At 45.6% G+C, this 13,355-nt stretch overlaps 1 protein-coding gene across 2 annotated transcripts in view; it reads right to left on the reverse strand.

Annotated features, from left to right (window-relative positions):
* The window catches only part of TMEM170A (transmembrane protein 170A), a 20,739-nt gene extending 16,750 nt beyond the window's left edge, over nt 1-3,989 (reverse strand). For both annotated transcript variants that reach the window (XM_066242846.1, XM_066242844.1), the window contains exon 1: nt 3,695-3,989. In XM_066242846.1, the coding sequence (XP_066098943.1) occupies nt 3,695-3,827 (133 nt within the window). In that variant the 5' untranslated portion in view covers nt 3,828-3,989. The remainder of the gene's footprint in view (nt 1-3,694) is intronic.
* Nucleotides 3,990-13,355: the final 9,366 nt, after the last annotated feature.

Genomic DNA, 13,355 nt, shown 5'->3' on the forward strand with positions numbered 1-13,355 from the left:
TTTTAGTTTAACTATCATAAGATACACTTTGACATTGATTTTAATCAAATTCATACCTTCAGAATATTAATGGCATTCCTGATACAAAAAAAAAAAAAAAAAGATTTGCCTTTCTTGGCATTCAGATTTGTTACAAATGACAACAAGCAACCCTGGCCAGATAGCTTGGTTGGTTACAGCAGTGTCCTGAGGCGCAAAGGCTCCTGGTTTGATCCCCTGGCAGAGCACATATAGGAACAGATGTTCCTGTCTCTTTCCTGCTTACTCCATTCCCCTCTCTAAAATCAGTAAGATGAATATATTTTAAAAAATGACAACAACAGCTTGACCAGGCGGTGACGCAGTGGATAGTGCATCAGACTGGGATGCGGAGGACCCAGGTTCGAGACCCCGAGGTCACCAGCTTGAGCGCAGGCTCATCTGGTTTGAGCAAAGCTCACCAGCTTGAGCCCAAGGTCGCTGGCTTGAGCAAGGAAGGGGTCACTCGTCTGCTGAAGGCCCACAGTCAAGGCACATATGAGAAAGCAATTAATGAACAACTAAGGTGTTGCAATGAAAAACTGATGATTGATGCTTCTCATCTCTCGCCGTTCCTGTCTGTCTGTCTCTATCCCTCTCTCTGACTCTGTATAAAAATTAAAAAATAAAAATAAATAAAAAATTTTAAAATGACAACAGAAGAAATCTGTACAACTTGGAATAAGGAAGGTTAAGCAAAAATCTAAATGGCTAAATTACAAATCCTGGTTCAAAAAAAAATCAATTCAAAGCTTCCTAATAGTGATAAACCACAGAATATTTCAGAGCAGTGATTTTGCCATATTGAGTTAGCATAAAATACAATTAACCTTTTCAGTGGGGCCAAAATAGAAAGTACTCCAGATTCAGGTCAATGAATGAAATTCACTGTCAGCAGGATCAAACTTCATGTACCTATTGTATCCATCCTTCCAAAGATGAGACATAGCAAGGAAGTTAAATGTTTACTCATTACATTCTAATCAACTTGAGATACAGGACATCTCATGCACATTTATACCCCCAGCCCAGAGCCCACACTTTGCCAAATATGTACAAGTAACTTTGCTTTTCAAAAGTTCACATCCTGCCCCTTGACTTTTACCAAAGACCTACGTTATACTGTTTTCACTAACCAAAAGACATCTAAAGAAGATTTTCACTTTTACAAAAAAAGGCGAGAAGCAAAAATCATGTTCAGCGTTTATTTCAGTGAGCTATTACTACAGGTAGCACCAGTCCCCTTCCCCAGGGACTCCACTCAGCAGCAACCCCCCACAGCTTTGAACAGTCTGTGAGCATCTGTACTTTATCTTGATTTATTTTGTGCAAACGTTAGCAAAGCCTGTCCTAAGATGATTGCTTCTTCACTTTATGCCATTTTGGCTTAGGCAAGATTTCACAGGAACTCTCTTTTGGATAGCAGGGGAAACCAGTATTGCTGAATAAATGATCACTGGTGATCAACACCTTCAATTATATCTCCATAGAAATACCATAAACTCAAGTACATCACGGTTTAGTATTTTCAAAACAATTTCTGAAAGCAAAACAACTCCCATAGTGACAGATTCTCTACTACTATGAGGTAATGTTAAAAGTATCGTCCCACCTTGGCCATGTAGCTCAATTGGTTAGAGATTTTTCCTTGATATGCCAAGGTTATGTGTTCAATCCCTAGTCAGGGCACATTCAAGAATCAACCAATGAATGCACAAATAATTGGAACAGCAAGGTCAATGCTTCTCTCTCTCTCCCTTCTTCTCTCTCTAAAATGAATTTTAAAAATTTTTAAAGGAAAAAAAACCTACAAATGATATTCTTTGGACAACTGGGGAACTTTAAATAAGGTCCATACATTAGATAATATTCTATCAATGTTAAACTTCTTAGGTGTGATATAGTGCTTTGTGCAACATAAAATGTCCTTGTTTTAAAAGATCCATGCTAGGCACTCAGACTAGCCCAGTTTGCTGGCTTGTGTCTTGTGCCAAGTTATTAAGCTTTGCTTAATAAACTGCTCACTGCTTAAATGCTGGGAAAAAAGAAAAAAGATCCATGCTAACCCTGGCCTCTTGCTTGGTTAGAACACAATCCCCATACACTAAGTCTGCGGGTTTGATCCCAGGTCAGGACACATAAAAGAATTACCTAATGAATGCATAAGTAAGTGGAACAAGAAATCTATGTCTGTCTCACTCCATTCCTGCTAAAATCAATTAAAATAAAAAATCCATGCCATCAGTTCTGTAACTTCCTTTCAAATAGCTCTACAGAAAGTAAAAATATTATGTGTATACATATACATAGAAAGCAAAAGAATCTGAATAACAAACCTAAAGAAAGGGTATAACAGTACTTATTGTACTATCATTTCAATTTTCAGTAGGCTTGAAAATTCTCAAAATAAAGAGTTGGGGGGAAAATAAGAAAACAAAAACAAACTAATCTGGTCCAGAAGTTGCCTCCAGACTGCATGAACATTTCGGTTTTTGCACAGCGTCTCCAGAATGTCATAGTATCACTGTCAATGTGAATTTAGGCCCGTCTGAAAAAAGGTGAATGGCCAGATTATCATTTTGGTCCTGATTTCAAGCTAACATTTGCATCTGCTCCATTACCAGCTATTTCACAAAGCTGTCTGGGAAAATACCAGACAGGTAATACACAGCAAGTCCCGGGTGTCCACTGAATGGCGCCTGGCAGTCGCTGCCCAGTGGACGAAAAAAATCAGATGCCTTGTTTATAACTGCAGGCAGTAATCCAATCCTGCCTCCTTTGCAGGTCGGTCTCAGGCCCCTTCTCGCTTTGTTTACTAAGTCAAGGTATCAGCTTAGCTGGAGAGGACAGTGTTCTATCTTGTTGCCTTTAAAGGTCCAAAACACATTAATTAACTGTGCCCTCCCTTTCATTAGCCGTCCCAAGTAATTTCTCCTCTCGGCTTTTGGAGCACGATGGTTTTCTACCTTCTACTGGACTATGAATTTGAAAAACCCGTTTATCGGGCCCAGCAGAAAAGCTCCAATGGGGGCAAGAAGAACGAAAAAGAAGTCGTGCCAAATCTCCAACGCGTGAACGTGAGACTCGGCAACAAGTCTCGGAAAGTGATTCCTAGAAAGAGAAGCTAGTCAAGTGGGTGGATTCGGAATGAGCAGACAACCTCCCGGCGAAGAGGGGATGGACTAGGCTAGAAACAGAGTGTGAGTTCCAACCACCCCGCGGCCCGGCCGGGACGATTCGGCGTCCGGCTGCGAAGGCCGCGAGGCCGGCGCGGACGAGAAGGGCCCCGCGCAGACGGCGCCCAACACAAGGCGGGGACGATCTCCTCCAGGGCTCCGTAGAGTTTAAGCCTGACACTTACTAGCGCGTTTGGAAACTCCAAAGGGCAAGACCAGTTCGGGCGGAGACGGAGCTCCCTTCATTGACCGGTACGCCCGCAGCCGCTGCCTCCCACCCCGTCCCCAGCGCGCCGATGAGGTGGCCGCGTCTAAGGGGCCGGCCAGGAAGCGATGGGGGAAGGGGCGAGAGCTCCCAGCTCTCGGCCGAGGGAGCGGGACACTCCTTAGAGGAGGAAACGATGGAGGACGGAAGGCCCCAGCTTGCACTCGGGGAAAAAGGAGTCCCACCGTCGGGCAGCCGCGGCGGGGAGCGCAGAGCGCAGGCGCGGGGCCGGTACCTGGGAAGGAGCAGAGAGAAGTGGAGTTGGGGCACAGAGTCCCGTTGCCCACTCGCGGCACGAGCTTCAGGCTGAGGATCTGCTGCAGGAGCCCGGCCGACGCCCCGCTGCCGCCGCTCCCCTCGTGCTCCATCCCGCCGCCATTCACCGCAGAGAGATGAAGGAGAGCGCCAGAAGCGTTGCCGTGGCTCGCTCTCACTTTACAGCCCGCTCGGTTCTCGGCACTTCCACCGCCTCAGCTTCACCTTCGGCCCGGGCCCTCTTCCTCCTACCTCAACGGCGCTGTTAAGTGATGGTCCCTTCCTCCAATTAGAGCGCGCCCAGGTGGCAGGGGCGGGGCAATAATTGTTCCCGCCCTTCACGTTGCGTACAGCTCACCGAGCCACAGCACCCACGGAATACGCCCCCTACTGGTAAGGTCTTTCCTGCTCCAGTAGGGCCTGCTCCGCTCTGCCCTTCTCTTCAGCGCCACCTATAAGAAAGCAGGGGAATTGCATACGCCCTACCGACCAAGATGTAGATTTAAGACAGAATTGGCGGTGAGGATAAGATAGTTCAGCAACCAAGTGAAGGAAGCTGGAAGACAATGCAGCAATAACTACAGTATTTGGAAGGGAAATTAGTTTTTGAAAGATTAATTTACTTTAAATTTAAAGGCACTGTGTAGAAAACACAATATTTTCTACTTAATTCAAGATTATTAGCAAGATTGTTCATTAGAATTTCCTCTTCAAAAAAGCCTTTGTTTTGGGAGCTTTTAAATACCATTTCCCTAACCCTACAACTAGGATTTAAAATCAAATCAAGAAACTTTTCTAAAACAAAAATAGTAAGTATAAGAAGAGTCATGAAGCCTGACCAGGTGGTGGTGCAGTGGATGGAGCATCGGACTGGGATGCGGAGGGACCCAGGTTCGAGACCCTGGGGTTGCCAGCTTGAGCGCGGACTCATCTGGCTTGAGCAAAAAGCTCACTACCATGGACCCAAGGTCACTGGCTCGAGCGGGGGTTGCTCAGTCTGCTGAAGGCCCGTGGTCATGGCACATATGAGAAAGCAATCAATGAACAACTACAGTGTTGCAACGAAAAACTAATAATTGATGCTTCTCATCTCTCTCCATTCCTGTCTATCCCTCTATCTGACTCTCTCTCTGTCCCTGTAAAAAAAAAATTAAAAAAAAAAAAAAAAGAAGAGTCATGAAATATTTAACAAGGCCTGACCTGTGGTGGCACAGTGGATAAAGTGTCCACCTGGAAATGCTGAGGTTGCCGGTTCGAAACCCTGGGCTTGCCTGGTCAAGGCACATATGGGAGTTGATGCTTCCAGCTCCTCCCCTATCTCTCTCTATCTCTCTCTCCTCTCTCTCTCTTCCTTTCTCTCTCCTCTCTAAAATGAATAAATAAAATAAAAAAAATTAAAAAAAAGAAATATTTAACAATGATGGTTTTGGTATATTTCCCAGACTAGCAGAATGTATAAGAAGTGGAAGAAACCAATTAGTTTAAGGTAATATAATAGTCAATCATGTATCACATTAGGAAATGTTATTAGGAAATAAACAAATATAAATATTATCTTAACTAGTCTAAATCTTGAATTTATAATTCTATCCCCAGTCAAATTGTGAATTGAAAGATTGAAAAAAAAGACAGACTTTTATGGGCCCTGGCCGGTTGGCTCAGTGGTAGAGCGTCGGCCTGGCATGCAGAAGTCCCGGGTTTGATTCCCGGCCAGGGCACACAGAAGAAGCGCCCATCTGCTTCTCCACCCCTCCCCCTCACCTTCCTCTCTGTCTCTCTTTTCCCCTCCCGCAGCCAAGGCTCCACTGGAGCAAAGATGGTTCGGGCGCTGGGGATGGCTCCATGGCCTTTGCCTCAGGCGCTAGAGTGGCTCTGGTCGCAACAGAGCGACGCCCCGGATGGGCAGAGCATTGCCCCCTGGTGGGCGTGCCGGGTGGATCCCAGTCGGGCGCATGTGGGAGTCTGTCTGACTGCCTCCCCATTTCCAACTTCAGAAAGAAAAAAAAAGCAGGAAAAAAACTGGAAAGCAATAAACTCCAAGAAAAACACCAAACCTGCAAGAAAATTATAAAGTAACCAAATATAAAGCAACCAAAAAGTAGGTTTTGGCTTGCTTTAGAAATACAACCCCGCCCTGACCGGTTGGCTCAGCGGTAGAGTGTCAGCCTGGCGTGTGGGGGACCCGGGTTCGATTCCCGGCCAGGGCACATAGGAGAAGCACCCATTTGCTTCTCCACCCCACCCCCTCCTTCCTCTCTGTCTCTCTCTTCCCCTCCCGCAGCCAAGGCTCCATTGGAGCAAAGATGGCCGGGGCGCTGGGAATGGCTCCTTGGCCTCTGCCCCAGGCACTAGAGTGGCTCTGGTCGTGGCAGAGCGACGCCCTGGAGGGGCAGAGCATCGCCCCCTGGTGGGCAGAGCGTCGCCCCTGGTGGGCGTGCCGGGTGGATCCCAGTCAGGCGCATGCAGGAGTCTGTCTGACTGTCTCTCCCTGTTTCCAGCTTCAGAAAAGTACAAAAAAAAAAAAAAAAGAAAAAGAAATACAACCCCTACTTGTTTCACTTATAGTGAAATGCAGAACTACAAAACTTTTAGAAAATAATGTTCAATATCTTTGTTTCAGGATAGTGAAGGAGTTCTGAAACTAGATTCAAAAGGCAAAGACCAGGTGCTGGCTGGTTGGCTCAGTGGATAGAGCATCAGCACAGCATGCAGATGTCCCTGGTTTGATCCCCAGTCAGGGCACACAGGAAAAGCGACCATCTGTTTCTCTTCCTGTCTCTCTCCCTCTTCTCTCTCTCTTCACCTCTCACAGCCAGTGGCTCAATTGGTTCAAGCCTCTGCCCAGGCACTAAGGATAGCTCTGTTGGTCCAAGTGTCAGCCTCAGGCACTGAGGGATAGCTCCGTTGATTTGAGCATAGGCCTCAGACAGGGGTTGCCAGATGGATCCCAGTGGGGGTGCATGCAGAAGTCTGTCTCTCTATCTCCCTTCCTGTCACTAAAAAAAAGAAAAGGACTGATAATCTTAACTAGTCTAAATCAAGAACTTCTGTTATTTGAAAATTACCATAAAGGTGAAAATCAAGTTATAAAATGGAAGAATATATCTGCAATACATATAACTGATAAAGGAGTATTATTCAGAATATATAAAGCACTCCTAAAAAATCAATAGGAAAATAACAGAGACAAAAGACTTGAATAGGTACTTCATCAAAGAAATAACACAGCCTGACCAGGAGGTGGCGCAGTGGATAGAGCGTCGGACTGGGATGCAGAGGACCCAGGTTCGAGACCCCAAGGTCGCCAGCTTGAGCACAGGCTCATCTGGTTTGAGTAAAGCTCACCAGCTCGAACCCAAAGTCGCTGGCTCGAGCAAGGGGTTACTCCATCTGCTGAAGGCCCACAGTCAAGGCACATATGAGAAGGCAATCAATGAACAACTAAGGTGTCGCAACAAAAAACTGATGATTGATGCTTCTCATCTCTCTCCTTTCCTGTCTGTCCCTGTCTATCCCTCTCGCCGACCTTCTCTCTGTCTCTGTAAAAAAAAAAAAAAAAAAAAATTAAAAAAGAAATAACACAAAGAGCCAACAAAAACCAAAAAAGATGCTTAACCTCATTATTAAATCAGTGAAATTACAGTAAGATACCATCTGTCAACTATCCAGTAGCTAAAAGATTTAAAAGTATGAGAATGCTAATAGTTGGTGAGGCTGTAGAAAAACTGAAACTCTGGAGGTATAAGTTGATATAACCATTTGGGAATAATGTTGAATAAAGATGCTAATCATTCAGCAATTTCAGTCCCAGGTGAATATCATATAGCATTTGTACCAGGACATACATACAAAATTATCCCTAGTAGCACTGTCACATCAATTAACTGAAAACAAGCCAAGTGTCCATCAATAAAAGAATAAATAAATAAATAAAATTGTAGTATAATTTTTGATAAAATACAATTCAGTAGTGGAAATCAATGAGCTAAAGCTGCAAGCAACAACATTATGAATCCCAGGAATGGAAAGTTTGAGGGGAAAAAGCTAATTGACAAAGAAGACCCTGTGTGATTCGACTTAAATCCAGTTCAAAAACTTGCACAACTAACAATACACACTGCTCACAAAATTAGGGGATATTTTTATCGCTTTGTATTAATTTTGAAATATCCCCTAATTTTTGTGTGCAGTATATTAATGCATGATATTAACTTAGGCAGCAAAATTATAATAAAATATGTATTTAACTGGGTACTCGTTATTTTATTTAAAATTTTATTACTTAATTTTAGAGAGGGGAAGGAAGAAAGAGAGAAAGAGAGAGAGAGACCTTGATTTGTTGTTCACTTATTTATGCATTCATTGGTTGATTCTGTGTGTGTGTGTGAGAGAGAGAAAGAGAGAGAGAGAGAGAGAGAGAGAGAGAGAGTCAGATAGGGACAGACAGGAGGGAGAGAGATGAGAAGTGTCAGTTCTTCCTTGCGGCTCCTTAGTTGTTCATTGATCGCTTTCTCATATGTGCCTTGACCGGGGGTGGGGGATGGGAGTGGAGGTTCCAGCAGACCGAGTGACCCCTTGCTTGAGCCAGCGACCTTGGGCTCAAGCTGGTGAGGCTTGCTCAAACCAGATGAGCCTACACTCAAGCTGGCGACCTCAGGGTCTCGAACCTGGGTCCTCCGCGTCCCAGTCTGACGCTCTATCCACTGTGCCACTGCCTGGTCAGGCCATTGGTTGATTCTTGTATGTGCCCTGACTGGGGATCAAACCCACAACTTTGGTATATTAGGACAATGCTCTAACCAACGGACCTACCTGTCTATATTAGTCCTATAATTAGTCCTATAGTATTATATTTATTTCAAATACCAGACATATTACACATACATATTACATTATACTTATATTTACTTATTCAATTAAGGAAGGCAATAGAGTGATGGTGGCCTTGGACATCCTGTCTCACTCTGAGTAAAAACCAAAATTCTTGCCAAGGCCTACAGGTCCTACATGATCTGACTTCTCTCTCTTACCTTCTTTTCTAGCACGTTACCTTCCACCCTCACAATAGACCCACTAGCCCCTTGCTGTTCTTCCAATATGCCAGATGTTACCCTTCTTAGAATTTTTGTATTACTTGTTTCCTCTTCCAGGACACTTTACCCATAATTACCCCTTAATTAACTGCCTTACTTCCTTTAAGACTTTGCTCAAATGTCACTTTCTCAACGGGACTTACCCTGATTATCCCATTAAAAATTGCAACTCACACCCCTACACACATACACCCGCAGTCCCTGGGATCCTTCCCTACTTTTGCCCTTAGCACTTGCTGGTGCTCAATCCACAGTGTGTTGGATGGATGGATGGATGGATGGATGGATGGATGGATGGATGAATGGATGGATGGAGGACTAGGTGCCTGGGATCAGAATAGCACCAAACTTGCAGGGCCAACCAAGCTCTCCAGTCTTACCCCCCAAGGGAGAAAATACTCAGTAGGCTGAAGGACTTGCCACCCTGGCAAAATTCCAAGTCCAGATGGTGGTAGTAGCTTCAGTCCCTGTGAGGTTGGCCAACTCCTCACATATCAGCAGCACTCCTACACCTGCCTGAGTGTACCAAAGCTTTTTTGCTTCAGTTTTTAAAATTTATTTTTATTTTGTACTTAATTTTTTAAAGAGCAATTTTAGGTTTACAACAAATAGAGAGGGAGGCACAGAGATTTCCCATGTTCCTCCATCCCTCACACATGCATAGGCTTCCCCATTATGAATATCACTCACCAGAGTGGTACCCGAGATGACCCTCCATTGATACATCACAACCATACAAAGTCCATAATGAGATACATCCTTTAATATACTGTCATACAGAGTATTTTCACTTGCTAACAATCCTCTGTGCCCCACCTATTCACCCCTTCCCTCCGCACTCCCAAACCCTGGCAACCACTAATTGTTTTACTGTCTCCATAGTTTTGCCTTTTCCAGAATGTCATATAGTTGGAATCACACAACATGTAGCTTCTTCAGATTGGCTTCTTTCCCTTAGAAATACACATTTCAGATTTCTTCTCATGTCTTCTTTTTTTTAAAATTTTTTTTTATTTTTATTTATTCATTTTTTTAGAGAGGAGAGAGAGAGGGAGAGAGAGAGACAGAGAGGGAGAGAGAGGAGAGAGAGACAGAGAGAGAGAGAAGGGGGAGGAGCAGGAAGCATCAACTCCCATATGTGCCTTGACCAGGCAAGCCCAGGGTTTCGAACCGGCGACCTCAGCATTTCCAGGTCGACGCTTTATCCATTGCGCCACCACAGGTCAGGCTTCTTTTTTTAATTATTTATTTATTTATTCATTTTAGAGAGGAGAGGGAGAGAGAGAGAGAGAGAGAGAGAGAGAGAGAGAGAGGAGACAGAGAGAGAGAAGGGAGGGAAGAGCTGGAAGCATCAACTCCCATATGTGCCTTGACCAGGCAAGCCCAGGGTTTCGAACCGGTGACCTCAGCATTTCCAGGTCGACGCTTTATCCACTGCACCACCACAAGTCAGGCCTTCTTTTTTTTAATTTAAGATTTTATTTATTGATTTTACAGAGAGAGGGAGGTCAGGGGAAATATCCACTCATTGTTGCTTCACTTTGGTTTCATTGCTTGCTTGTCATATGTGCCTTGACCAGGCAAGCCCAGATATTAGAACTGGCGACCTCAGAGTTCCAGGTTAACATTCTATCCACTATGCCACCACAGGCCAAACTTTTTTTCATATCTTGATATCTCATTTTTATTTATTTATTTATTTATTTATTTATTTATTTATTACAGAGACAGAGAGAGGGATAGACAGGGACAGACAGACAGGAACAGAGAAATGAGAAGCATCAATCATTAGTTTTTCATTGCACATTGCGACACCTTAGTTGTTCATTGATTACTTTCTCATATGTACCTTGACCGCGGGCCTTCAGCAGACCGAGTAACCCTTGCTGGAGCCAGCAACCTTGGGTCCAAGCTAGTGAGCTTTTGCTCAAACCAGATGAGCCCGCACTCAAGCTGGCAACCTCGGGGTCTCGAACCTGAGTCCTCGGCATCCCAGTCCGACGCTGTATCCACTGCGCCACCACCTGGACAGGCAGCTCATTTTTATTTACTTTATAAAATTTACTTGTTTATTTATCTATTTAAAAGGGGGGAGGGGGAGAAAGAGACAGAGAGAGAAAAGCATCAACTTGTTCCACTTAGTTGTGCCATTGATTGCTTCTCATCTGTGCCCTGACCAGGGCTTGAACTGGCAATCTCAGCAGTCAAGCTGGTACCCTCAAGATTGAGCCGATGATCCCAAGATCGAACCAGCAACTCCAGGATCGAACCACTGACCTTGATGCTCTGGATTATGCTCTATTCACTGTACCACAGTCAGGGCTTTGATAGCTCATTTTTAAAGCACTAAATAATATTCCACCAGGTAAGTGAGAATGAAAATGATTGATGTAACCTTGTATAGTAAGGGTGAGAGTTGTCAGCAGGAGAAGATTAGAAAAGCATTCTCGGCCCTGGCCTGTTGGCTCAGTGGTAGAGTGTTGACCTGGCGTGCAGGAGTCCCGGGTTCGATTCCTGGCCAGGGCACACAGGAGAGGCGCCCATCTGCTTCTCCACCCCTCCCCCTCTCTTTCCTCTCTGTCTCTCTCTTCCCCTCCCGCAGCCAAGGCTCCATTGGAGCAAAAGATGGCCCGGGCGCTGGGGATGGCTCCTTGCCCTCTGCCCCAGGTGCTAGAGTGGTTCTGGTAGCGACAGAGCAATGCCCCAGAGGGGCAGAGCATTGCCCCCTGGTGGGTGTGCCGGGTGGATCCCGGTCGGGCGCATGCGGGAGTCTGTCTGACTGCCTCCCCGTTTCCAGCTTCAGAAAAATACAAAAAAAAAAAAAGAAAAGAAAAGCATTCTCTTTTTTTTTCTTTTTTCTTTTAGGTGAGAAGAGGAGAGATAAGCAGACTCCTGCATATGCCCTGACTGGGATCCATCTGGCAACTCCATCTTGGGCCAATGCTCGAATCAACCAAGCTATTTTTAGCACCTGACGCTGATGTGCTTGGACCAACCGAGCCATTGTCTGCGGGAGGGGAAGAGGGAGAGAAGGGGGAGAGAAGGGCGAGAGGACGAGAAGAGAACCAGATGGTCACTTCTCCTGTGTGCTGGACTGGGAATTGAACCCAGGAAGTCCACATGTGGAGCTGACGCTCTGTCCACTGAGCCACAGGCCAGGCCAGAAGGCATTCTTGACAGGTTTTAGAGAGGATAAATTGGTATATCATTTTTATAGTAATTTGACAGTTTTAAACATGAATGCTCTTTGATCCAGCAGTTCTATTAGGAACTGCTACAGACAGGCAAACTCGGTCATCTCCTGGGGATTCTCCCATCCCAAGAGCCTGTATTTCCCAGGAGTGTGTCTTTTGCTTTGTCAAGGAAACTTGTTTGCAAGGGCATCAACAGGGAGTCAAAGTTCCTTGAGCTACAACCCAGTCCCTGTCTTTTTCTGCTTGTTTATTCATCCTGCATTCAACTCTTATTCCTCCTTCATTTATTCAAACCAAATGTTTCAAAGAGGTCTTCCTGAATCCCCTTACTAAAACAGAGCTACCCATCCTTACCGTTTCTTCTTAGAGAATAATCAACAATTAAGGTTGCATGTTTATGTATAAGAATATTTATATAGGCCCTGGCCGGTTGGCTCAGCGGTAGAGCGTCAGCCTGGCGTGCAGGGGACCCGGGTTCGATTCCCGGCCAGGGCACATAGGAGAAGTGCCCATTTGCTTCTCACCCCCACCCCTCCTTCCTCTCTGTCTCTCTCTTCCCCTCCCGCAGCCAAAGCTCCACTGGAGCAAGGATGGCCCGGGCGCTGGGGATGGCTCCTTGGCCTCTGCCCCAGGCGCTAGAGTGGCTCTGGTCGCGGCAGAGCGACGCCCTGGAGGGGCAGAGCATCGCCCCCTGGTGGGCAGAGCGTCACCCCTGGTGGGCGTGCCGGGTGGATCCCGGTCGGGCGCATGCAGGAGTCTGTCTGACTGTCTCTCCCCGTTTCCAGCTTCAGAAAAATACAAAAAAAAAAAAAAAAAGAATATTTATATAGGGTCTTCACTCCCCTTCAGACAAGAGCTCTAGTCCTCTGCAACGTCCCCAGAGCCTGGAACTGGACCTGACTCATTGACACACTCAACTAGGTACTGCCTGTCTGTCCTGAACGTGATCTGGTTTCACCCCAAGTCCAGGGACTCACCCAGAGGCTTGCCCAGAGTGCCACACATGCAGTGAGCAAAGCCCAAGAGCCAGTTATCTTCATCCTGGGGCCTCAGGAGTCAGGTGAGAATAGATGAATTATATAGAAAAGTCCACTAATTGTGGCCATCAATAAAATTTGTGACCCAAGCAGAGGTAAATAAACTTGTGGGATGCCTCAATCAGGCTGGGATTGGAGCTCCACCCTAAAGCCTTCACGGACCTCACTAGGAATCAGTGTCTCCCCACTCTTAGCTCTGGCACCATGAACCTTTTGATTTCACTCATTTTCCTAAACACATCACATTGCCTGAGAATGTTCCTCAGCTGACTCTTCCACTCCCAGTGTACTCGGTTCAGGCAGGGCCAGCAAGCTGC

The sequence above is a fragment of the Saccopteryx bilineata genome, chromosome 9, assembly GCF_036850765.1.
Source record: "Saccopteryx bilineata isolate mSacBil1 chromosome 9, mSacBil1_pri_phased_curated, whole genome shotgun sequence".
Taxonomy (NCBI): domain Eukaryota; kingdom Metazoa; phylum Chordata; class Mammalia; order Chiroptera; family Emballonuridae; genus Saccopteryx; species Saccopteryx bilineata.